The sequence below is a fragment of the Athene noctua genome, chromosome 2 (assembly GCF_965140245.1).
Source record: "Athene noctua chromosome 2, bAthNoc1.hap1.1, whole genome shotgun sequence".
Taxonomy (NCBI): Eukaryota; Metazoa; Chordata; class Aves; order Strigiformes; family Strigidae; genus Athene; species Athene noctua.
Window position 1 is genome coordinate 61,970,208 of NC_134038.1, and position 26,691 is coordinate 61,996,898.

General features: G+C 37.0%; 1 protein-coding gene across 1 annotated transcript in view; it reads left to right on the plus strand.

The window, feature by feature from the left end:
- The window catches only part of DOK6 (docking protein 6), a 256,018-nt gene that overhangs the window by 91,737 nt on the left and 137,590 nt on the right, over positions 1–26,691 (plus strand). Inside the window, exon 2 of the mRNA XM_074897771.1 lies at positions 6,513–6,620. Within this exon, the coding sequence (XP_074753872.1) occupies positions 6,513–6,620 (108 nt within the window). The remainder of the gene's footprint in view (positions 1–6,512; positions 6,621–26,691) is intronic.

A 26,691-nucleotide genomic window follows, 5' to 3' on the forward strand; every position in this document is an offset into this window, starting at 1 on the left:
AAAAATAATAATACTAAAATAAATGCTATCAGAAATTTTAGGATTTGAACTATGACACTAAAATGATCTAAGGCCTGATTGTCTTCTATAATGTTGCAGAAGGTCATACTACAAGGTTTATAAACTAGAGGTTTAACCTTGCTTCTAATTAGGATGGTAAAATGAAGCTCAAGGGTATGCGCAAGGTTTTCAACTATGAAGAATGTTTCCCTGTTGGATAGCTTCATAGCATACCTTCAGACTGCATTTTTTATTAAAGGCATTGCCAGTGGTGTTTTTGGGATGCATTTGTGGGGTTTTTTAATCCTGACTTTGCAGTTTTAACAGGTTTGCTTTTATTACAACTGCTTTGTGGTAGATACTTTGGTAATGTTTGAAGAAAATAAGGAAGTAGGCAAGAGCAGTTGGATAGTAAGAATCAATTAAAAAAAAAAAAAAAAAAAAAAGGAAAACCTCCAAAGGCTTATTGTATCTTGTGGTAAAGTCTTGGCCCCACATCCTGGAGCTGCTGACAGTAGCAAGTAACCTCATGCATCTGAGCAGGGCTACAGGATATTTTTGCCTCGTCCTGTTTTGGGAATAAGTGTCAGATGACTGTGGAGGATCTAAGCTCTGTTGCTCAGAGATACATGAGTTCCCAGTGGTGTGGTAAAGGAGCAGGAGCTGCCTTGATTCCCTGCTACTCTGCACACTCTGCACTAATTTGGGAGCTTAGTACTGTGCTGTAGTGTTACATCTCTCTTGCTTCTTCATACAGATCTAAATTTTCTAAGCAAAATGTACTCATTTAGTGCAGTGGTAACTATTTCAAAAAAGTGGACAGCGAAATCAGTGCTGTTCAAGACAGGGAAAACACTGTTTCTAGGGTGCCTTAATTTCAACGTCCAGAAACATAAGTGCAGAAGGGATGGTATGTCCTGCTACAACAGTACTTGCATTTGTCTTTTTGATGCAAAGTGTTGGCAACTCAAGCAGATGGATTGCAATGATGAGATGTTTGGTTCGTATGTTGTTTTTTTCCTATTGACTTTAGTCAGCAATAGCTTATATTGTGTTACTTGCTCTTTAACTGAGACATGAATGGTTTTGTCTTCCCATTTTCCTCTTGGGCCTTTTTACAGATAATAACTGCTGTGCAATTTCTCTTAAATTTTACTTGAATACATGACAAGTGTAGTTCCACTGAAGCGGGAAGGTGTCACCCCTCATCTCTTCTCCCTTTGCCAAAATATACACAGAAAAATCAGAAAGTGGTGGGTGTCAAAACAATGCTTAAATACGACTTTACTGTGACAACTATTTTTATTTTTCTTACTATGAATACTACATTTTTTAATTTGTGAGTCAAGATTTTTTTTTAGCTCTCAACATACTATAGTTCTTTTACATACCCTGTAAAAAACAATATCCATTTCTAATAGAGATAACTAGTGCAGTACATTTTAACATATTCATGTTTTACTGGTTTTAGTGCATACACTGAAGATGTTGTCTTGACTAATAGGAGAGCACTGCACATGGAAAGTCAGGGTGGAGAAATCAACTAGCCTTTCCTGCAGATAACGAGATGTAAATGCAGGACTAAATATTATGTAGTTGTCTTCCTGGGAGAACCATTTGATGGGTTATGCTAGCAAAAAGCCCCATCAGTGATGCTTCAGTGCAGTCCTGGTCAGTGATGGTTTCTGTTAGTAACTGGGAGCTGACTCACTGCTGCTTCTCTCAAGAGACAATTGTTTCTACAGCTAGTGGCAGAAAATAAGATGGTTTTCCAATATACCCAAGCAAGTGATTGCCATTTGTACTGTCTTTTGGATAGGGGCAAGGAGATTTCAGAGCATCTTAACTGGTTTGAAAAAGAAGCTTACAGTGTGGCAACTTTCTTTTTTGGCACTATTTCGGGAAAAAAAAAAAAAAAAAGAAAAAATTATGGATGAGGGGGCTTTTGTTTCTCTTTTTCTTTGAATCTGAGGGAGAATTTTTGGAATAATTTGTAGACACTTGTCAATAAAAATCCCTTCTCTAAATATTAGTGATGACTGGCAAAGCTTTATTAGCTACAGCTGTGGATAAAAAGAAATTTTAATCTCAAAAACATCTATTGTAAATGACTAGGAAAAGGCTTTAGAAATCTCTGGAAAATGGAGAATCATAAATAAGATTCCTACTGTAAACCAATTATTTTAGAAAAAGGAACAGGTTTTTTCTTCTTTCTAAAGAACAAATTTAACCAATGGATTTCCTGGAATATGTCTCTTAGTGGATCTATTAAGAACAACCATGGCAACAATAAAACAAAACTGTATGATATAAGCATGAAGAATAATGATCTGTTCAGAGGCCAAAATTTTGCATATTTTAGTTAAGAATATTAAAAAATGCAACCATGCTGGAAAGGTGAGCTGAGAGGTGAATTAAACAGAAGAAGATGTAAAAAAATAAGATTATGCAGAGATTTTTATCATTAATTGATCTACTGCAATGTTCCAAGTAAAATATAACAAAGGGATCTCTAAAGATTAATAGAAATAGAACAGCAGTGGAAGTTGAATTTCTGACTGGAAAGATTTCAGAAATAATTTGAGGATGATAAGATTATATTGTTCCAGGTCTGGAATCCTTTTCTTTTGCTAACGAGATGCTACTCAGAGTCCATCATTAGGAACAGACACTGCTCTCACCTGCAAGCTTGTACATTGTAATGAAAATCATTCCCATATGATATTGCAAGGGGCAGCTGAATCAGTTCTCACCAGACCACAAGTATGCTGAGTTACTGACATCGCTTACTGTTATATAGCTGCACAGGTAGTGGGATCTAGAGGAATAAGATTTTTCTGCTCTGCCCATCTTGTAAAACTGAGAGAAGGGTGTTGTTTAAAGAGGTTCTGCTATGCCATAGTCTCAGCAGGTAATTTCAATAGAACCTTCTTACGTTTGTAGTGAACAAGTTTTGGTCCTTCTAATTGATACTTTAATAAAAGGAAACCTAAACATATCACATATTTAATGCTATCTTCCTGAATTTCTCCAGAGAAAAAACAATGGCATAGGGTAAGACTGTTGTTTGCCCTCAATATAAAATTTTTAAATCGTATTCGGTGAACAGTGAGTGGTCATCCAAGAATGCTGTAAAACTGATTAAATGATCAAATATTTGGCAAATTTTCAACTATGCGTGTGTGAAAAGCAGACACTTATATCTCACAGGAAATACTAAATATTATGGAGACAACACTGAGAGTGGTTCTCATTCTCTCTGTTGTTAAAGGACTGAGGCTGATTTCTTTCACAATGGCTACCCCAATTATCTGAGGACTTTAGAAGTCTTTCAGAAGTTTTGATTACAGCCAATGGCATCCTAAAGTAGGCCAGGGATAAAAGAGTATCTCACAGTTCGTGAATAATTGAGCAGGCTTCTGTATAACAATGAGGTGCCTTATGAAAGGCAAATGTTTGTTTGCTGTGTGCTCACATCTGCACCTATTTATTCATATTTATAGGTAAATCCATATGCTAATGCTTTTCCAAACACCAACTCTCTGTTGGTGTAACAAGGTAAAATGCTCCTGAAATGCAGTGGAACTGTATATGTTTATACAAGCTTTAAAAGTAGGTTAAAAAAAAATAAAATCGAAATACAAGGATGTACCTTTGTGTAACTACATACCATAGCAGGAGTCCTCTTTGAGCCATTCCATTCTTCAGATCTTTCCTCTCCCTAAAGGTCTGAAAAAATCAGGTGTCAATAGTTTTAGCAGTAATAGTCTAAAGGTAAAACTCAGGGTCCCCTCCTCTTGCTCTTCAGTGTTCTCCTTTAAAAGCAAGGGCTATTCGTTCTCATAGTCTATTTGCCGAAGCCTTTGAATTCATCCCATGCTGAAATTTGGGAAAAGGCCTAATAAGGAACATCCTCAAAGATAACTAGCATCTAGCCCTCTTCGATGGGTACTTTGAAGTGCCCACTAATAAGGAGGTCAAAGCCTCCCTCTTGAATTTTGTCACTTTAACTGCAAACCCTCAAACTTGCTTCCACACTGTCCCAGATTGATATCCAGTGAAAAAAGACAGAAGTTGCCATTCAGGAGACCCTGCTTATTTGTCACTGAAGGAATTTCTTTGGAGTACGCATTATATAACCTTTTATCTGAGAAATGTTCTCATCCTCACAGGGAGTAATCTGACTCCTTGACTTTGATTGTCTAGTTTTCTCCTTTGCATTATACAGAAATATGACTGTGGCATATATATGTAAAAAACCACACACACACAAAAAAAAAAACCCAAACCAAACAAAAAAAACAAACAAACAAAAAAACCCGCCAGCCTTCAAAAAACTTCTCAGTGAATTAACACAAAACTTTCATTACCTTATTACCAGCTGTCCAAAATTCAGGTCATCTGTACAATGTGCATTCCATGGCTGTGCTAAAACCCACCGACACTGATGATGGGACCTAAAGGTTAATCTGTTTTTCTAAAGAGAAGTCTTTGAAGACTGTAAACCATTAAGGGTAGATAAGAAAATAAGGAAATCAATAAAAGATTTGAAACGAAGGCTGTGGTTTTTACCTTGATAAAGAACTTCTTAGGAAAAGTCTTTCCTCAGAGGAAGAAAGATGAAGTGAAAATACACATAGACTAAAAAAACCCCCAGATCCCAGAAGAGCCAAGAGTATTATTAAAAGCGACAATTTTATTAAATGAATAAATAAATATGTCCCCTTTGGACAGGTGGTGCTGATGCTGATGCTTTTAGTAAGGTCGAAATAGCATGAATATCCTTTACCTGCTTGTGGAGCTTTGCACATCATAAGGTTTTGAAGAATTAGTATGGGTTAATCAAGAGATAACTGTGAGAGCAGTGCTGTAGCTTTGGTAAAGTAAGTTGCAACACTGCCAAGATGTTATTTGAAGAAAGTACTATCTAATAAAGATGGTTTATGATGTCCCACAGTGTAATGTCATTTTTTTCAGAAAATATTGTCTTTGCTTTCCCCCAGGTTAGGTGAAGTAATTTCTGAGATAGGAAGTACAGTTGTACAGTTGCCTCTTTACAACCTCAGTAGAAAAAGCCTAAAACTTGCATGCTTTTTAAGAAGTATACTTGCAGAGGATTTCATTAAATGCTGTGTTTTCTTCCAAAGGTCTTAATCATTAAACATATTGATACTGTAGTCCAGTGGTAGGGTTTTAGAAGAAAACATTTATTTTGACTGATAACATTCATCTGCAAGAGTGCAACGCGATAGCGACAGTATTATGATATCACAATGTGGTTAATAAGCTTAATTATTTTCATGACACTGTATTTGTTGCTTATACTCGGCTTAGACAGCATCACACTGAGGGAAAGACTCCTTATTTTAGCTCTTCCTGTTCATGTTTCCTTGATTTTTTTTTTTTAATTTGTTTTGTTTTTGTAATGGGAGATATGTTAATCCAAATTAAATAGTACTGTACTTCTTGTCTTGTGTCATTAAATTTAATAGAATTTCTGAAGAAGTAAAACTCTTTTTCACATATGGCCAGTGGAACCAATACTCATATTTTTTGGTTTTCAATGTATCCTTGAAATACTAACATAAAATTCCATATGATACTGTTTATAGAGCTGTGCAAGTACTGAAGAGGAGAATTAAGTAAACTATTTACTTAGTTTATAAAACTAGATTAATGTCTAATACCTTACTTGCATAATGTAGTCTGGAGAATTATCCTTAATTACATTATCTTTGAACTACAAATGTATTCTTATTTGATAATTCAATCCTGATTTTAAACTTTTGGTTATGGCAATACCATCAGAATGCTTGGTAAATAGTAAAATAAAGTACCCTCATTGCTTAAAAAATAATTTTAAGCAAAATTTAATGTGTTTATCATTAAAATGACAGGATAATATTGTCTTGGTTTGTGTTTTCTGGAGGATTTTATTTTTCACTACATGTTCCCAAACTTTAATAATCTGCGTAGTTTTTTCTTAACAAGTTTGTCATTGAACTGAGAGAGTTAGATGTTGTTGTCCAGTAATGGTCACATTGGTGCTTATTTCAACCTTGGGTTTTCTTTTCTGTGCATACAAGCTTATGCTAACTGCTGATTACTGTGTTGTGTTAAAAGCTGCAATGAATGTTTCTCAATGGTATTGATACTCTTATAGAAATAGAGTATAAATTACAACCTTATAATTATTTTCATATTCAAAGTTATGGATTCACTTGCATCTCAGGAACTGTCAAATTTGTATGCATGAAAGAAATGGAAGCTAAAAAGTCTACAAAGGACTGACAATCAATACATATAAATTGATGAGTTGGTATTACTTGTGTAGAAATAATTGATGCTCTCATGATTTTCTGGGCTTCTAAAATAAAATACTGCCATTTTAAAATTTCTTCCTGAGTCAATTATGTAACGGAATGCAGTTGTGATACTGCCCACCTTTAAAGAAAAGCTTTAAATAAAAACTGTGAAGAAAAGCTAATATAATCCATTGATTTTGTTTGCAGATTTTCAGGCGTTATTGGTTAGTTTTCAAGAAGGCTTCCAGTAAAGGACCCAGGAGGCTAGAAAAATTTCCAGATGAGAAGGCAGCGTATTTCAGGAACTTTCACAAGGTATGTCATGTCTTTCTTGAGAACTGAAGCATTATGTGTTTATCATTCTTCACAGATAAGACTGTGTTCTTGATATGTGTAATTTGCAAACAATACAGTGAGAATCCGGTTGCAATCCTGACACTAAAAGCACAGTAAAACAACTGTAAATTTCAGTGTTGAAGGTAAGATATCACACTTTTTTCTTCAGATGATCACAAACCCCCAATGAGTGTGAAGTGACTGATTTTTTTTCTTTAAACATTAGTATTTTAGAAATGAGTAAAATTGTCTGCTTAATCAAATGCTTAGCCATTAGTTATTAACTATTAAACACATTCTGAAAGTGCTAAATGCCTTTATTGTAATGGTGACACTGGTTGAATATGAACATTTTCCCCAGAACTCTTCAAGATTTACAAGCTCTGTCAACAGAAAGGATTTTTAAAGGTAAAAATTCAGGATTCACTGAATGAGATTCTCCCTTCTTTCTCTGTCACTATCACTTCTGTGATGGAAAACAAGATATTCAAGCCCAGGTTTTTCTTTGTCTTGTAAGTTGCTGTTATCAGCTCCCCAGGTCAGTCAGTAGACTTCAAATTAGCTAATCCTAAAATAGGGCAGGGCTCTGTGCTTGTACTGTTGTCTTCTATCCAGTCACCTTCAGCTTTATGTCAATCAATGTTAGATATTACATTACAACTGGCAAGTTGAAACACAAAGATGACTTAACCCAGCCCACATAGCAAGCAGGGAAGGAGTGTGGATGTAAGTCTAGATCTCTTGAAGGCAAGTCTGATGCTTATTATCATGAAACTACAAATTATCCTTTAAGTTCCAGTAACCTTTTGGTATCTTTAAATGAAAAAATATATATTAAAAATAACATGCAATTATCCTGTGAATATTTTCTAAGAAAAAGAGACTCAGTAATTTCATATAAACAAAAATCCAACTTCTGATCTTATATTGGTATCCAGGTTTGGGACTGAATATGTACTAGACTGTTGACACTTTCACTGAGTTACCACAATGGCAATGTTTGCTCCCATGTGTAGTAGATCCACACTGGGCAAAAGTGATTCTTCAACATAAATTTCAAAAAAAATTTACTTTCAAACTGTAACTTAATGATGGGTCTTTAAAAAGATTAATTGGATGGTTTGGGCTGATAGCTGTGGTGGGTTGACCCTGGCTGCATGCCAGGCACCCACCAAGCTGCTGTATCACTCCCTTCCTTATCAGGACAGAAAATAAGATGGTCAAGATAAAGGCAGTTTAATAAAGCAATAGCAAAAGCCATGCATGGAAGCAAAGGAAAACAAAAGATTTATTCTCTTCTGCCCATCACCAGGCCATGTTCAGCCACATCATGGGAAGCAGGGCTTCAATACATGTAGCAGTTGCTCTGGAAAACCAGTTTCGTAATAATGAATGCACCACCCCCTCCTGCTCTCTCTTAGCTTTTATCGCTGAGAAGATGTCATATAGTACAGGATATATCTTTAGTCAGTTTGGGTCAGCTGTCCTGGTTATATCCCTTCCAAGATCTTGGCCATCCCCAGCCTGGTTAGGAGGCAGAATTTTAGAGTCTGTATGCTGTGCAGGCTCTGCTCACCAGTAGCCAAAACACCGGTGTGTTAAGAACACCTTTCTAGCTACCAATACAAAGCACAGCACTATGAGAGCTGCTATGGGGAAAATTAACTCTGTTGCAGCCAGACCCCATACAATAGCTTAGTGATGGCTGAAATCCCAAGGAGTTCCCTTATCTATAAAGTCTGCATCTATTAGCAACAGGGCAGAAGGATGAGTGTGGAGCTTTGGGGGGAGATTTTGTGTTTGGGGGTTTTCTAAACTTTTTTTGAGCATGTTATTGCCTATAGCATACTTCATGTGTAAAAGGATTCAGGAACAACTTTATATGTTGCTTCTCGACTGTTGTCTTTGTAGGAGAATCATGTGACATGTAAGAATTGTTTGAGAAATTTAAAAAAATAACAGATACAGATGCAACTGCATGTTGTAGTATTGATGGAAGTGTGGCCCATCGCTTGTAACATAAGCAAATAGAAGGTGGGGTGGTGTTTTTTTATCACTTCTTTTCCCCTCCTTGGGGGCAGGGAGGGAGAAGAAAAAGAAATGGAAACTCTTTTCTATTTAAAAAGATATTGGGTTTCTGGTTGTAGAGAAAAAAACAATGGTATCCATTCACTTGGATTATACCCATTTTTCAAATAAAGTCATGAAATCAGTTCTAAAGTTATATTATCAGCAAATAGAAACACTGAATCTTATTCTCAGGCTTGTTTGTGGGTTTTTTTAGGGATATTTTCTTCTTTCATAATGATTAGTCTTCTCAATTGCCTCCATTCTGATAAATGAAATAGTGGTGAAGTAGATGTGCATGGGTTGTGAATAGTCATTAAGCATCACTATTGAGGGAACAGTGAAGGTCATTACAGGACAAAATATAATTATTTGATAGCTGATATTGCATCGGAATATCCTGATTCTCTTTCTTTTCTAGAGCTGCTTATTGCTTTGATATGTTTTGAAGCACTTCAAAATTCATGTTTATTTCTATCCAGTGCAAACTGTTAGCCCTGTTTTGAAATTCTCTGTTTCCTTATTCACTCACAAAATGTAAGGAGGATATCTGGTGTGCAAAGCTGAAGGGTAGCTCTGTAAACTAAGAATGGATTTTAAGGAATATTAAAATAGAAGTTGCAAGCCAGACTCCTTATGGAAGGACAGCACACCTGAAAGAGTGAAAGGCTCTGATCACACACTAATGTTAATGAGATCCTTATACCTGCACAATCTCTTTATATCTAGTAGAAGAAAGGGGGTGGTGCAGAGACTCAGAATGTACTGGGACTCTCTAGGAACTCTCGTCCTTCAGACCTTTAGATCAGTCTAAGTTACCTTTGGAGGAGGTCTAGGAATAGCACATAGTCTCACTAGATTGTACTGTGCAGATTCTCAAGTTCCCTGTGTAGTTACAGAAGAAAATTTTACCTCTCAAGTGGAAACAGACAAAAATTAATACCTTCTATTTATCCACATTCAAATCAGTATTCAGGATCACAAACAGTACCCCAATATAAGTAACTCACCAAGACTTCCATGTTTGAGCTTGAAATGCAGCTCAGATGAAATTCCTGTTTAAAGCACTTTACCTAGATGGCTATGTACCTCCTATACTTAGGTAACAAACCTGTGTACTGGGCAATGGGAATGATAGAAGGAGCTAAAAAAACCCAAAACCCAGGACTGGTAGCACAAAGCTAAGAGAAATAAAAATACAGATTCTGTTTTTTCATATGCTAAACAAATATTTATTAATGAGCAAATAAGCTTGCCTCTTTAGAAACCGGACTCTCCCACCCCTCCCTAGTATGTAGACAATATGTGGGGTTTTTTGTTATTCTGTAATTCTCTAATGCTGTTGTGCTTTTTCCAAATAATTTTCTTATTATAAATAACAGTAATGGCATTAGTTTTTACAGACAAGTGCCTCCTGACACCAACAGTGAATATTACACTCAATAGCCGAAACATGACCTCATCTGTTCATTCTAGTTTCTGGTATCAAATTAAAACTTCTCATTACTGTAAGTTTAGATCATTACGCTCTTGCTTAGGTAAGTTATAGCTGGACTGTTTTCCCTTGAACATTCATTGTAGAGGTTGTGCACAACAGCTGTGTTTACTCCCCTTGCTCCCTCTAAAGAGGACATAAACTGGCAGTAGCTCTGCACCTGTCCCAGAGGTAGGTATGTTCTTGGTAGCTGTTCCTACACTATCAGAAAAGGCCAAAACCAGACACCACAGCTTTACCAACTTAAAAGAGGGCATAAATAACAAGCTTTCTTATTTTTGTTAGAGAAGATAAAAGGTAGGTAAAAAGTGAAATTCTTTCAGGCTTTGGAGGCATGCTGATCAGACAGTACCAGTGCCTGTTACCCATTAGGAATGGCTTGCCAGGAGCATTACAAGAAGTCAGAGTCGCTAAGTAGCAGTGTGAAGGTTACTAGAAGTGAGAAATCAAACTTCAAAACCTGAAATGTATCCAAATAAACTAGAAAGCATTACACAGCTGTGCAATTAATTGTTAAAAGAGAATTAGAAAGAGCAAAGTAGAGCTTGAAGAGCAACTAACCAGGAGTATAAAGGAAATGTGCAAGAAAGAGTAGAAATGAGCACATTTGCATTGGGCTTTACTCTAGAGGAAACTGGCATGCCCTGGTGTGGGTAGGCAAGGGAGAATTCTGCAGAGAAGTCTGTATCATAAACTTGATCATAGATAATTCAGCCCCAGCTACACAGAATGGTCACTAGCAAAATATGGAGAACCTATTCATTCAAGAGCCCAAAAGGAACTTAAGGGTGACATAGCTGAATTGCTAATGGTAGTCCATAAACTCCAAAAGGGGAACCAAGAGATGTGGATTCTTCCATTCCTTGTAAAATTTCTAGTTCCATTAATGCATGATTCTCTTTCACTAATAAGGTAAATTATCATCACACAAAGTGAAGGTTGAGTGACTTGGGTCTGTCTCTGACAAGATATAGCTGTCTCAGAGCAAGAGAATCTTGAATCTGTCAGTGCTGGCATGCTCACACTTCAAATAAATAAATAGGTGATGTCTGGCAAAGAGTTGAAGACTTACTGATTTAATCTTCCTAATATGAGAGATTGTTCTGTTAAGATTGTGTCAACAGCTGCTGCCTCTAAGGTTTTGAGTTTTAAGTTAGCAAGATTAAAGTAGGATAAGACTTTTAAATTTTTTTGGTATTTGTTTTTTGTGTTATTATGTTCAATTATGATGTGCTTTATATAAATGTGCAATTGCAAAATAAAATAAATTGCACATTTTAGCAATGACGTCTGATAGTCAAAAATATATATGGAACAGATGGTCTTAAGCACATGTTACATAATATGTGTCCACAGAAGTAAATAATAATCAAGAAAAATAATAGCAGTAGCCTTCTAAACGTAATCTACTAAATTAAATTTCTGCCCAGGGCCACACAAGGGGACCTACATGACACTTTTTTTCACTGCTTGATTGTCCTGAAGAAACGTGTGGAATGCTAAATACTAGTTTCAGAAAATGGTGATTTATGTAATGCAATCCCAGTGATTTATGGCAAGTTCTTTTATCAGCTACTGTGGTTTCTTGAACATTTTTTGGCAATAAGATCTCCTGTGCACATGCATGCACAAGCATACACCCAGAGGTTCTATAGTGTGTTCATAGTACTGTCTTGTAAGAGGAAGGAGGGGAGAGGTTCTTTTTTTGTTTAAAAACTCAGCACACAGGAACAATAAGATATTTATTCTTCTACAGCACAGTTGCTAGTCTAATTGAGATGATCTTAAACCATGAGGTTGTTATTCACTTCAAAATATTTCAGGATAAGTGAATTCCTGATAACTTTGAAAACACTAAATTTTATGGCAATTATCTATGTACCAGCCCATATTATTCTCAAATACAATTACAACTCTAAAATAAAAGATAAAAATATTTACATATGGTAGCATTATCATAATCCTCATAAGAACTTCTCTCTGATCATTTCCACTTACCCAATTACCTTTGGGTTTATTTTTTTCTCAGTGTTCTCTGGCCACTGCCAGGTTGCCTAAATAAAGATTCTTTTTTGCTAAAGAAATGTGGACTAGCCTACTATTTATTCTAGTTTAATCCAAGTGTCCTGCTTTATTGTGGAGCATTTCAGCCTCTTGTGTTGCTCATGTTCACTACAAATCAGAAGTAATGCAAGTCTCCTTATGGACCTCTATAATCTGGGATGCTACTATTATTACTCATGATATTGCATTGCTTCTCATCTGCAAAGGCATTCTCAAGAGAAAGTTGGCCAAACATCTATCAAAATGTAATTGTTAGGCTTGAGTTTTCGCACTTTTCATAAAACTTTTCATTTGATTTGCATTCAAATTTGAATATTATTTGAATTCCCCTTCCTAGCTTTTTTTTTTTTTAATAATGGTTATGCTTTTTGTTTTTCAAAATCTCAAATTCAATCCTGTCTGGTTTTACTGTGTTGACCATTCTGCTTCCACTGTTAGTTGATCTAAATTCCCTCAGTAAGTCTTTTTTTTTCTAATCTGGTAAAATTCACTTACAAATTCATATTAAACAAAGGACAAATATGAAGACCTTATGAAGATCTGGTCACATTCACAGATACTGGATTTTTACTTTGAGAACAATCCCAAATTTAGACAATTTTGTCCTTACCCTCTTCTCCACTTATGCTTGTTCTTTAGAAGTGTGATCATATTTTATTGCCCAGAACTGCTTCATGAAAATTTCAAAGTAGTGATCTCAGTGTAGTATTTTCTTAGAAGCCTAGTGAATGTGCATAACTGTTAGTTTTGAATAATATTTTGCAAGTTTTTATATGCAAATAACTGAGAATTTAACAGGTTTTGTAATTCTTTGCTCTTTGAGGTTGAAAGAGGTGCCCAAATGTACTTTGTGTGTTTTTTGCACTCTTATTTTGCCAAATCTTCCAAAGCAGAGATAAATAAATTTTCCTGAAAACTATATCCTTATTTTTCCCCATTTCGGCTTGTAGTTCTCTTCAAATATTTGTTTACAGCATTTTCAAGTAATATCTTGTCATCTAGCAAAATCATCTGTTTGGTATGGGGAGGTTACAAAGGACATTGCTTTTATGAGCAGCTACTATTCAAACGATTAAAATTAATAACTTAGTAAAATTTCTTAGTTCTGTACACCAAAAAATAAGATTTTTAAGAGGGATCTGATAATTACCGCAATATAGAAGTATCTGAACAATGTAATTGTTCAAAGCAAGCATTCCATGCACCAAAAAGCAAATTGCAGGAATAATTGGAGCTGTGCTAGTAATAAAGCTAATAGATTCTGAGCACAAGGGGCAGCATGCAAACTAAAAAAACAAAATCTTTCAACAAAGATTGTATTAAGGCAGCAACATCTTCTTTCCTTAACAATGTTGTGAAGAAATCTACAAACTGAGCTTGCTGAGAGGACTTTGAGCTCCTATTAACATGGACCTAAAATGCTTCAATGACCCTCTGAGTATCTTCCTGGGTAGGACTCTACTAATCCTTCTAAACCTTGAAGGCACTCTCCTAACTCATCCTTCTAACCTTGAAGAGTGTTAATTAGAATTGTCAGTTCACAAGGTAAAGTGATTTCAGTGGGCAACTTTGAATTCCTAAGCAGTGACATCAGTGGCTGAAACTAAGTATTGAGGGAACAAATGCAGTCAAAAGTAAACAATATCTTAGTCTCTACTGGTAACATAAAGCAACTTGTTGAAATCTTAGTGGTAGTTCTTATACCAAGATCCTTGTACACTTTAAATTCACAGCAGTACTGGAGTATGTGCACAGTTTTGCAGCAAAAGGGACACTCTACTCTTATAAAACAGCCATTTAAACAGGAGCCTGTATTCCCATCGTATTAAGTGTTAAAACAAGCTGGAAGACTGAACTTTTTACTGTAAAAAATATTATTGGATAGGAGAGGAACATTTAAGCATTTCAGCGGGGGGGGGGGGGGGGGGGGGGGGGGGGAGAGAAAAATACTTCTATAATTTAAGGCTTCCAAAGTGTCATCGACCCATCATTTTGCCAGTTATTAGGCCTAGCATAAAGGACACAGCCAGCATAAAGATGAACCAATAACCGGATTGTTTTTAGCACAAAAGGGTCAGTACATAGGGGAGTACTGGGGGTACAAACAAGTCAGTCAGATTATACAAAATCAACATCAATCCACTGACCCCAACAATGACACCACATGACCAACAATGGGTGGAATAAATGGTGAAATACAGTCTCCCATAGAAGAGATGGGAGACAACCAAGTCAACAAACCAAATACATAAGACCAAGGAAGCCACATACTGAATCTCTACACAGCCCACATTTACAAAGGCCAGACCTGACTGGAGCCCAGTCCCAGGGAGACAGGAGACCCTTCCCCAACAGAAAACTCTGCAAAGTGCATCCACCTCACACACAGACACTGCCCCTGCCTGCAAGGGGTCCCAGCTTTTATCCCTAAGTGGGACACCTGACCTGTGTTTACTCAGTGCAGACACCTGGGGCTCATTTACCCAATGGCTCTCCCTGCAAGGCCGCCGCACCCTGGAGGGAAGCCTAAAGGTAAACTCACCCCCCCCCTTTGTGAAGGGCTGTGGGAATCACCCACATGTCAACCTTAATTTGAGGCTTGGGGTTGAAACCCCAGCATTTCACCCATAGAAAAGTAAGCTTGAAAGTGACCTATAGAGTCCATCTAGCTCAATCTTCTGCTCAGAGCAGCATCAGTCAGATCATATTGTTCATGGTCATGTCCACCTGGGTTTTTAATATCTTCAGAGATGGAGGCACCACGATCTCTACAAAGCTAAATACAAAGTCCTACACCTGAGCCCTAATAACTAAAGCAACAGAAGAGGCTGGGGATTGAGTGATTGGAGGGCTGCTGAAAAGGCCTCAAGGGTCCTGCTGGGCAGTGCCAGCATGTGCCCTGGCAGCAATGGAGGCAAACCATGTCCTGGGCTGCCTCAGCAGTATGGGCAGCAGGCTGAGGACTCTCAATTAGGAAAGCTCCTTCCTACTGAGTGCTTGTAACGCCATATCTGGGATATTGTGTCCAGCTGTGGTCCCCTTGTTGCTTTATCCAGGGGAGACATGGAAAATACTGAGAGGGTCTAGCAGTGGGCCAGTGAGGAAATTGGAGGTTGAAGAACCCGACATACGAAGAAAGGTTGAAGGAACTGGGTATGCACTAGCCTTCCAGTTTTGATGAGGTGTTTGAGGTGAGAATCAGAGGTGCTCTCTTTTAAAGGATGTGTAGGGAAAGGACAAGAGGCAATGTGCCAGAGGTTGCTTCAGGAGAAATTACTGGGTGTAAGGAGAAAAAAATATTAGCCATGGGAACAACTAAACATCAGAGCAGGCTGACCAGAGAGGTCAGTATTTCCTCACTGGAAATCTTATAGACCTAGCTTGGCAGGGCCTTGTATAATCTTATCTAAGGCCATGCTTTCATGGTTGGACCAGATGATCTCCAGGGTTCCTTCAACCTAGACTTCTATGTGAACCATGAAGTATGTGTCATTAAAGTTGCTACAAGCTCTTGATATATCCCTGTGCGGCATGTATTGTGTCAAACTGGTCCTGCCATCTCCTGAGTATATTTTAGTTACTTCTAGTGATGGAATCATCCTAGTGTCTCTTAAAACACTCTCAAGAGATCTTTTCTTTGAACTCCTTTAGTGTTATTGCTTTACAGAAGAGAACACAATGGTTTGTGTCAGTTATGTATGTTCTGGTTTTGCCATGAAAATCTAGCCATTTTTTTGGCAAAGTTTAAAGCTTTTGCAAACCTGTATTTTGTGCATGTTTGTTAGAAACACTTCTGACTTTGACAGCTGAAATGTCTCATGTCATCTATGAAGCTTTCTGTATGATGGAAATTCAGATAATTTTTTCTCTTGAGTAATGTAATCTATTCCCTCCAGTTCTTTCAGGACTAAAGCCTGACATTCACTCTAATAGCTACTTGTCGTTTTTGAAGACTAGCACAGGGTCAGGCGTTTGAGATGAGATCATGGAGCCGTTCTCTGTAAATCCTCTAGCACCTAGGTAACTTGGAAAGGAAAACTGTTGAATTAAAACTTAGAGGAGAAATAGACCAAATGTTAGAGCGTGAGAGAAAAATAAAGGAATAAATGCTCCAGTACTCTATGAAAACACCTCATCAATTAGATATCTGGGAGAAACACCAAGAGCTTCTCACGGATGGAAAGCTGGCTGTTGTAGAAGTTAATATGAGAAATGCTAAAGGGAAGAATGGGATGGGGAAGTGTTGAAGAAAGAGCATATCATTAATTGTTTTTGCACAAAACCGAGGAGACTGGTACAGAAATAAAAATCTCACAGTAAGAGAGAGGTGGACAAGGAAGCAAAGAGTATGGATGTAGTTTGTCTCTTCAGCTCAATTATATCTGGGGCAGAGTATCAGTGCAGCAGGACAGATGCACATTAAGAGAAAGCAAGAGGGATTGTTCAGAGTTTTGCATCAAAGCAGATTGTTCTCTGATTACCTACGTCATGTTTCAGCAGGTGGGAGGTATGCACTTCTCAGACATTTCCCAGGAGTGACACATTCTGAAATAAGAAGACCCTGTGTTTGGGAGTGAGTTTCAGTACCAGGTACCTAGGTGAAACAGGGGGATAGGTACTTCTGAGAAGAGAAACTGAAAATAAAGTCTCTGAAGGAGGTGTCCACTGCTCCTTGGGGAGAGATCAAGAAGAAACAGTTAAACTAGGATATAAAGAAGCTGGGCTTTGCTATGTAGATTTGCACTAAGCTTCCCTTTTCAATGGAATTATTGATAAGCTGAATACTGGATATCTCAAATTCAGAGTCGAAGTTTAAAGCACAAATTTTTGCTTTCATTTTTTTTCACCATATAGTTTCTTTCTTCCTTCCCTGACAATATGATCTATGCCTCTCAGAAGTGAGGAAGGTGTGAAAATAAATGAATATTTGTGAAACAATCTGTGTGTAATACATTTGTGTGATGTCCATTATGGAAGAACCCTGAGAAAAAAACAGAGTGTAACCAGTATACCATTGTCAGAAAAACGGTATGAAGCTATGAGAATCAGACATAATTTATAAAGTCTCTATTTAACAGAATGGTATTTATAATTTATTCTGGCTGAGGTGAAAAATAGTTATAAAAAATCAAATGCAATCATATAATTAAGACAATGTGTATCATAATACGTATGGAAGGGATTCCAATAAACATAAAGGTATTTATTTGTGTTAACACACAGAGAGAGATCAGACCCAGTGGGGCCCACCACCATAGAAACAACAGGAAAATATTGGACTGGACCTATTGAACTAGTAATCAAAGTAATACTTAAGTCTTCCTTTCCTAGCCTTCAGCACTTGACTGCGCATTTGTTATTTTTTCCAATACTGTGTGTGTCTATTCTCACTGTTTAAGTGTAGAAAGTAAGTATACTACATAAATAATAAAAGCTCATGATGAAAGTTAAAAACCTAATTATATAGCCTGCTGTTTATAACACTAGTAAAGAAATGTTATGTGAGGATATTTTTCATTCTTAATGACAAAATTTTCCCTTGAAGCTACTCTGAATTGTGTCTGTGTTGTTGGAGGAATGTTTACCATTTTGATGTGGAAATAGGAAGAGACATGGGGTCTTGTGCAATAGCTGTAAAAGAAGCAGACAGGTACAACCATTGTGTTATGGGGTACCAGGGAGGACAGACAGGTTTGTCACTGTAATTTAGTTTCTCTTAATAACAGGAGATGTAATATAATAACTCATATGAGTATTAGGTTTCATTTAAGGTTTTGATTTTCTTATAGTAAGGGAAACTTTGCAACGTAAATAAAGAGCAATTTATTATGAAACTTGGCAGAAACCTATCTAATTTTTACTTCTTCATAGAAGGAAATTTGAAATTCAAATCACTGGCTGATGAAGGTTATTAAAAATACATTAGAGTTGAAAATGTAGCTGTATGTAATTGTCATAATAGATATTCAAAATCAATTTATCCCTAATGACAATTAAGCTAAAAGAATTTTCAAATTATCAGACAAGTTTTAGTTAATTTTAGAAGTAAATAAAGTAAAAACATTTCCAAAAGTTTGTCAGAAAACTAAAACTATTTCTTTTGAAAAAGATTCTAAAAGAAGGGTTGAATTCTTGTTCAGAATTTTACCTTTTCTTCTTTTTCGAATTACTGCATGCTATTCTTTTTTTCTTTTTTTTTTTTTTTTTTTTTTCCTCTCAGGTTCTCTATTGCATTTTTCTCGCTTTCACATTTTTTTCCTAAGGAATTCTGGACCACTTTGAGTGTATGTGTACACACACATGTACAGGCATGTGCTGAATTTAGGTTCATTTAAACTCATAAATTTTCTTTTTATATCTTTTTTCATCTAGTTGATGTATTTTTCTGATTAGCATCAAGAACCTCATAGGTAATATAGTGCTGTTAATATTACCTTCAGAGTATCTGAAATGCTTTTAATATATATGTTTATTTTAAGAGCAACATCAAAATGCCAGTTTTGTTATTGTTGGATTGGAATGGGGTTTATTTCTAAAGACATTGAGGCATATTTACACCCTTTAAAAATTAACGGGAGTAAAGTTTTCTAAGTAATAGTGGTTTTGTGGTGGGTTTGTATTTATTGTTTTAATCTTTCTAAAAAACAAAACAGAATAATAAGTTAGTGGATATCTCTGTGGTTGTGCTTGTATATGTTCATGCATGGGCTTGTATTACTTTCTGTTGTCCACAGTCAGCTATGGGACAGAGCCCCCAGCTGAATCCTGGGCTTGTGTGCAGCTTCTTGACCTTTGGGATCAAGTTAGAAGATCAAGGAATGGGGAGGGCAAAGATGACGATGTCTCTTCTTCTTTCCTCGTTAATGTAATTTCTGGTTTTCTGAATATAGCTCTTGATATTTCAGTGTATACCCAGCATCTGAGAGGTCCTTAAAACCAGCATCATGACATGCCTGTCAACCATGATTTTTATTTCCCCTGTGAGTGGTACAATGGAAGTAAGCCAGCCTTTCTCAGCTAATTTAGACCCAAGGCTTGCCCATGGCTTCAAGATCTGACTAAAGGCAGCTACAGCCTAAATTGGAGGCTTTCACCATTTGCAAGGGGTAGGAAGGGGAATTAAACCTACGGCTCAGCCATTGGCATAATGTACAGCATAGATACAATGAAAATAACTTATGTGCATTGAAATCCTACGGTTACTTATATCCTCTAACACTCCTGACCGACTTTGTCAATGCAGTGAGCGATTTCATAGTTAGGTTTATACCTAGCAGTTTAACAGAAAGAATAATATACCCATCACTTACTGCGTTCAACAAACATATTTTATAAGCATGTCTTTGCTTGTAATTTGTTTTCAAATGTAGTCTGTGTTAATAAACACTTATTTTTAATTGAGTTTATTTAACAAGATAAGTTTGGGAATTCTTACAGGTCAGCCAATTTAAATAAACCAAGAGGAAAATTTAAAAGAAGTTTTGGAAAAATACTTTTCTTCTTTTCTTTTTCCTTGAAGATCAATAACATATTCCTTTTAATTAAACAATACCTTTGGGCTGAAACTAGGAAAGGTCTGGGCATAATCATGTACTTTGAGAATGCTAGAAGTGAAATTTCTTAAAAATTGAAACAGCTTCTAACTGTCCAGTATATTTTAATACCCTCATATATTTATTAAAAATATCATATAATGATATAATTCATTTACACATTCATTGTGAAGTATTCTTATTACTCTACTTGGATAATTAAGCTAAACTAATGGAATGCCCCATTTTGTTTCTCAGGCATAGCACAGTGCTACTGTTTGGATACCTAGTAACTCTATCAGAATGTTTGATATTGACAGTATCTTTTTTTTATTGTAGCTGAAATTTGGAAAGAATTGGGAAACCTATTTTATTTCAGTTGTGATTCATCTTCCCTCTCTGCCATCTCTCTGGTGTGGTGTTATTTTTCAAGTGTGAACCTGGGTTTCAAATGAGAGTGTTCTTTTATTATTAAGGCACTAGTTACTTTAAATTTTGTCATCACTTACTTTTACAGAAGGCGCTTTTTTCCCCCCTTTTTTTTAATGCTATACTAACACTGACATTCAGTTTGCACATCAAAATGAAAGGTCAGATTGGAAAAAATTTCAAAGGTTCTTTAGATAGTGAGAAAATGGGATTGGGGATAACTGGGATTTTTATATTACAAATGACTGTCTGTAAAAATACCCTTTGAAGTGTGAAGGCATTTCAGTATGTGTTTAAAAATCCTAATTAAAATGTTTGTTAAACGAAGAGATCCACATACACAGGAACTGGTCACATTTTAACTATTGCTTTAAAACACCAGGATACCAGCCAAAACCAGAATAATCCAATAAGATTAGGCAGCAACTCAATCCTGGTAGTATTACAGCAGTGCAGTTTGAGAGAAAATAAAGTAACTTGGCTTGGCAAGACCCCTTCTTCTTTGCCTGTTAGAGGTAGCCGATATGACTTAATATGCTTATTCTGCCCAGGTAGGTTAGATATACAGACAGTGAGAAACAATATAGCATTTAAAGTGGCATAACAAAAGCTAATCAGTTACATTTGATTTCCATCCTTAATATTTTTATATTTCATTGAGGCAAAGTGAAGAGTTTGTAAGTTCTTACATGGTAAGTGGTCAGTTAGAATGCAGCATGAATCTGAGTACCCATGTTGTAGCCCATACGAAAGTCAGTAATACTGTTATTTAGCAATACTTAGCAATAGTGAAAACTTAGAGAAAAGAGGGAGATTTTCTCTTTCTTTTTACATTTATTTAAATTTTGAGAAATTAAAAGATAATTATTTTATATTTAGTCTAAATTTACATAATGTCATCTACATTCTCCAAAAATGCTGAAAAACTGAAACTTTCTCATTTTTTAAAAAAAATCTCAATTTTATCTGGAATTCCATAAGAAATTGTTCAGTATCCCTCTTCTATCAGATTTATGCATATTTCTTCCCATCAAACTTCACTTTCTTGGCCTGACATTACTGGCTTATACTTAGCCTGATTTATTTTTAATATACACATTCATTCTGTCACTATTTTTGTTTGTTTTTATTATCCACTTTTTCAGTTAACAAATAATATTCTTACTGCTGTTATAGGTGTGCTTTCCACTTAGTGCTTAGAGGAATGAACGTTCACTTGATAGCAGTTTCTTAAACCCTTATTCCTCTGAAATAGCAGCTGGAGACCTGCCCCAGAGGCATCATGTGGAGGTTGATATACCAGTCTTTGGCAAAATTCCTGAAGAGTGTTGTTACCATAACAACTCATCTTCTTTCAAGGATAAATCTGCATGCAGAGATGGGGAAAACTCCTGTTTTCTTTGTGAATTGGTTTTGCTTTTGTGTGATCCGTTCTTTCACTTTTCTGATCTTGGGATTTCTTTTCTCCCTTCTTATGTTCCTCTTGCAATCTTTTAAGTTTTGCTATTCTTTCATGAAATAGGTTTCTCATTTCTCTCTGCTTCTTAGTACTTTTCAATCTTAAGTCTTGTTTTTCAGTCTCTTGCATCTCGTAATCCTATTGTTGATTGTCATGTGCTGGTTTTGTGCAGAATATGCTGGAGTCAGCAAAATGTGTTTCATTTTAAATACTCTAAATGCCTAATCCCATATGGGTTTGCCTAAACCTGTAAAGGTCCAAATAGTTTTACACATCTGTTAACATCCCTTTCTTAGACTCACAGGTTAATTCAGATGTGAATGGGCCTCAGGAGGTCTCTCGTCCAACTCCAGCTCTGAGATCAGATGTCGTTGCTCAGGGCTTTGTCCACTTGGGTCTTGAAAATTTCCAGGGACGGAGACCACAGAGCCTCTCTGGGCAGCCTGTCCCACTGCTGGGCTCTCTTCATGGTGAAAACCTTGCTTCTCATCTGAAGCTGTTCATCAGTCTGAACACCTCTTGTCTCAGTTTATGCCCATTGTCCCTCTTCCTCCCACAAGGCACAGCTGTGAAGAGCCTGTCTCTGTCTCCTTGATAACCTTCCTGCAGGCATGGGGCGGGGGGAATTGCTGTTAGGTGCGCCTGAAGCCCGCCCTGCTGCAGGCTTGTGAGAGACGAGAAACCAGGCCTGTGAGAAACTAAGACAAACAACCTAGGAAAGCAAAAGTTGAGGCTGATTGAAGAAATGCCTCATGCACTTGCGAGACAAAACTATGAGTCAAGGGTGCATTCTGTGGAGGCCCAAGCTGATAACGCTGCCCCATGCAGCTGGGGGAGGGAGCCCTGTGGAGACAGGACAGCTCTCCTCTGGGGCACCTGGGCAAATTTCAAGGGCTATGTGTCCGGTGAATGAACTTTGATTCATTATCCATGAAATGCATATTAAAGTTAGCACCCCTCAATATGCTAATGAGGGCTAACAAGATCATGCTAATTACATCATCCCAGGAAACACCTTACCCCTCCCCGTACATGGGATACATAGCTATGTGGGTCGACCTAGGGGACGGACCCAAGGAAAGTGGGTATAAATCAAAGGGGGGAAGAAAGGGCTCTTTCTCTCTCTGCCCCTCTCCCTGCCCCCCCTCTGCCCCCCAGTCGCCTGGAGAGAGCAGTGAAGCAAAGAAGACAGATGCCAGCGAAAAATGTCGGCTGCCTCCTGGAACCCTCGCCGGCAGGATCAGTGCAGGAACCCAGACCGGTGATCTGTATTCCCCCATTCCCTCTATCTCCCTCTTTTCCTTTTTCCATTAAGAAACGCAAGGCATATTATATTGCTCGCCACAACTTGCTATATACTTAGCCAGTTATCGTGTGTTCAATTAGTACATTGTGGGTAGTGAATAAATGCTTGAACTTGGAGACTTGTTGTCTGCTCCAACTGGGGATTTGCGAATCTGAGTCACTTGTCCCCCTTGTCAGAGCGGGATGTGACAAGCCTGGAGTAGCCACCATCCCTCAACCTCTCCCCACAGGCCAGGTGGTCCAGCTCTGGCTGTCCTGGGGGCCCTTTACTGAACTCACTCTGGTTTGTCAATGGCACTGGGGAGCTGAAACCAGGCCCAGTATTGCAGATGTGATCTAATGAGTACTGAATAAGGAAGAAAAGTCACTTCCCTCATGGCTGAGCATCTGTTAAAGCAGACCTTAGGCAAATCCCAAAGGTCTTTATGCTTTTCAGGCAGCACACGGCCTTATTTTAAGAGCCAAAATCACATGAAGCTCTTTCTGAAGTGGTAACAAAACTTCTACTCTGTGGCAATTGGATTTAACCGTGTAAAAGGAGACACTGCTAACTGCAGAGAGGACGACTGAAAACTGAGCTGAAAGGAGATGTTTGCTCTCTTTGAGATACTCCTCTCTAGTCCTTTCATCTGCAATGGGCCAGCATCTCCTTTTTTCATTTTGCAGACTGGCAGCAGCATTCAGAGCAAGGTTAGCATATTGGTGCCTCCTTTGTCCTTTGCTTGCTATGATAGTTAATGTAACTCTTCCTTCTTATATCGCTCTCTTATTGTTGTCATGCTATTTCTGGTTTGAGGTAGTTCTCTATGTCTGGGCATCATTCACTAGAGTCCCTGCTCCTTGCCACTGTGTTGGCTTTTACTGAGTTACATTACTGCTTGCGTGATATTATACAACAGCTGGTACTATGTGGGCCATTATTAAGAAATAAGAGGATGAACAATTACATTTTTTAGCTTTCTCTTCTGCTTCTATTTTTTCTAGATAGAAATTAAATGCCAGGAAGGTAGTGTGCAATGCAAAACAGAAATCCATTTATGTAAATTCAGACCTTTTCCTCTGCCCAAGCAATTTCCAGGACTCTGCACAGTGGAAATAACATTCAGTAGATGGGATTGCAGAATAATTTCCCTCCCAATTTCTTATGGGAGGCACGCATTTGGAAGAATTCAGAGAGGATATAACCCAGAATGGTGCACTTGAGAATTTATGCATGATTTTTGTGTTTTCAATCTTTTCTGGACCTCCTTTCTTACTTACTGTAGAATTGTATTTTTTTTGTAATGATACAAATGTAATATGTGATTTGGAAGTAATATTTCTATAGTTGTGGAAGAATTATCTGATCTATTTAAACATACAATTTGGGCATTAGAGCCCTAGATGTGTTAGATACATAAAGTCTTTACATGTCCATGTAACACAAAAGTGGATAGCACAGATTCTAAATCTTCAGCTCCCTGACCAGAACAGATTTTTAGTACAATAAGCAAACAAATAAATATCCAGTGTAGGTCAGAGATGAAGTATGATAGATTCAAGAGAAAGTGTATTGAATTGATCCTAATATCCTTCCTCTCTGAGAGAACTAAATGTAGTTTCAAAGAAAGTAATCAGAAGAATGTCAAATTATGTTGACCATTAAGAAGCAATGCATCACAGTTAATCTGAGCCTTTTTTAAAATTAAGTGTATTTTGTAATTTAACAGCCTTTCACATCAAAGAATATAATTAAGATTCCAAAAAGAAAAGAAAACAACAAAACTCCCAAGCATTTTAATGAGTAGGTATCTTAAGTTGCATTGACAGTCTGTCATATAAAATATTTTGCCAACATAATGAAAATATGATTTTGTAATTATCTCCTGTAATTTATTTAGTCAACAAATGCACTTTCAAAAAGAAGAATATAGATTGCTATAACATGGGTCACAGATTCCCAGACAGAAAAAAATGTGGGTGTCTTTCCCATGTAAAAATAAGTTCTTCACATGGATGAATAGCCAGTGCTGAGACTGGGAGAGTGGAAGAGTTCTGAAATATTGTGTCATGACAGATATGGGCTAAAGACCAAAAGTTTGTTACTAGCAGTCTATTATCTGATCTATTCTGGCTAACCAGAGGTAACTGTCCACTTCAAAGGCTGGGTCTACTCTTCAGAGGTTTTATTTTCTATGTAACAATCCTGAATAATTTCCTTGATCATTAGCCTCTGCCTGGGAATCATGCCTGGGTTTAGGCTGTTGCTATCTGCCACTGCAGACCATCTTGTGTTAGTAATTTTCCCGCACTTGAATTATTTACTAGGAATCTGCAGCATGACTTTACTGAAATTAAATGATGGTTGGTTTAGCTAGGGAAAAATGGAGTTAGACTTCTGAAACTTATCATGATGTTTTTCAGCTCTTTCCCAAGTCTGTTGGCACAGAAATGCACTAAAACCAATATAGACCAATCCTTCAGTGTTGTAACTCAGTCACCTGGCATCAGGCAATGCTTGGGCATTCTGCCAGGGAGTAGGGAATTGAAGCAATTTGGTATTAGCATCAAGTTTAGGATCTTCATGCAGAAAAGTAACTTCAAGTTTCTGTGAACCTCTCAGGATACAGGTGCTTATCATAAGATATATGATAGAGAAAATCTTCAAGGAAGTGAAGATTTTTTTTTTTTTTTTTTCCTAAGTGAGGACATAAGCTCTCTTCTTCCTCTGATCCTCTTATCTTTTTGACCATATAACATAAAATTTGTTAATGGTTCCTTTAGAGGAGTCCTTTCCAGCTTTTCCTCTTGCTCTTAAGGTTTATGATTGTTCTATATTTTATATTTACTTTCTTTTGGGAAAAAAAAAAGATAGTAATATTTTTATACAATCATAATATAGAGAAGCAGCTATTTGTTTTCTTTTTTTTTTTTTTTTAATTTTTTCTCTCTTTTTTTTTTGATGATTGATCCACCGAGATGTGGCTAGTCAGCATTTACAAGGTGGTGGTCATTACTGATTTTACTATTCTACATAACAGTTACTTAAAGGAAGCAAGCAGAAGCTCTTTATAGAAAGCAGTGCTCTGTTTAGATGAGGTTATACCAACACAAAACAGGTTTTAAGTTCTGGAGTTATTTGCAGGCCAAAATAAAGAAAAACAATGAGGGTGAGAGGAGGTGCACTGCATTACCTGAAGCAATATTTTAATGATTCTTAAGTGCTCTAGATATATGAGCAACAGTGGCAGAAATTTATCTATAGAGTCTTTTACATTCTTGTTCAGTGCTTGATGTAAAGAAGTTTTGCAGTTTGGTGAACAATCCGAGACTCACCCAAAGAAACAGTGTACAGATCAAGTGCATTTCTTTTCAGCTGTGCTGATGTGGAATCTTTGAGATTGTCCAAATTCCTGACTGAGAGGAAGCAAGTTACAGGAATGAACACTGATGGGTAGCCTTAAGACCCTGGTGCAAGCCTAGCCTAGTTTAATTTTGCAAGAGTGTGATGCTGCCTTTACCAATCCTAGAAATTATCCTACCTTGTAGCCCTTCAGAGTTATGTCCTTTTATCAAATATTAACCTGAAATGAAGGAGTTGAATGTCTCTGCTATAGCTATGTCAACACCCACCCAGCCCCACCCCACCCCCTTTGCTGCCCCCAAGAAAGAAAAACACTTTTAGATATGAAAAAGAAGTGGAATAAAAAAAAAATATCG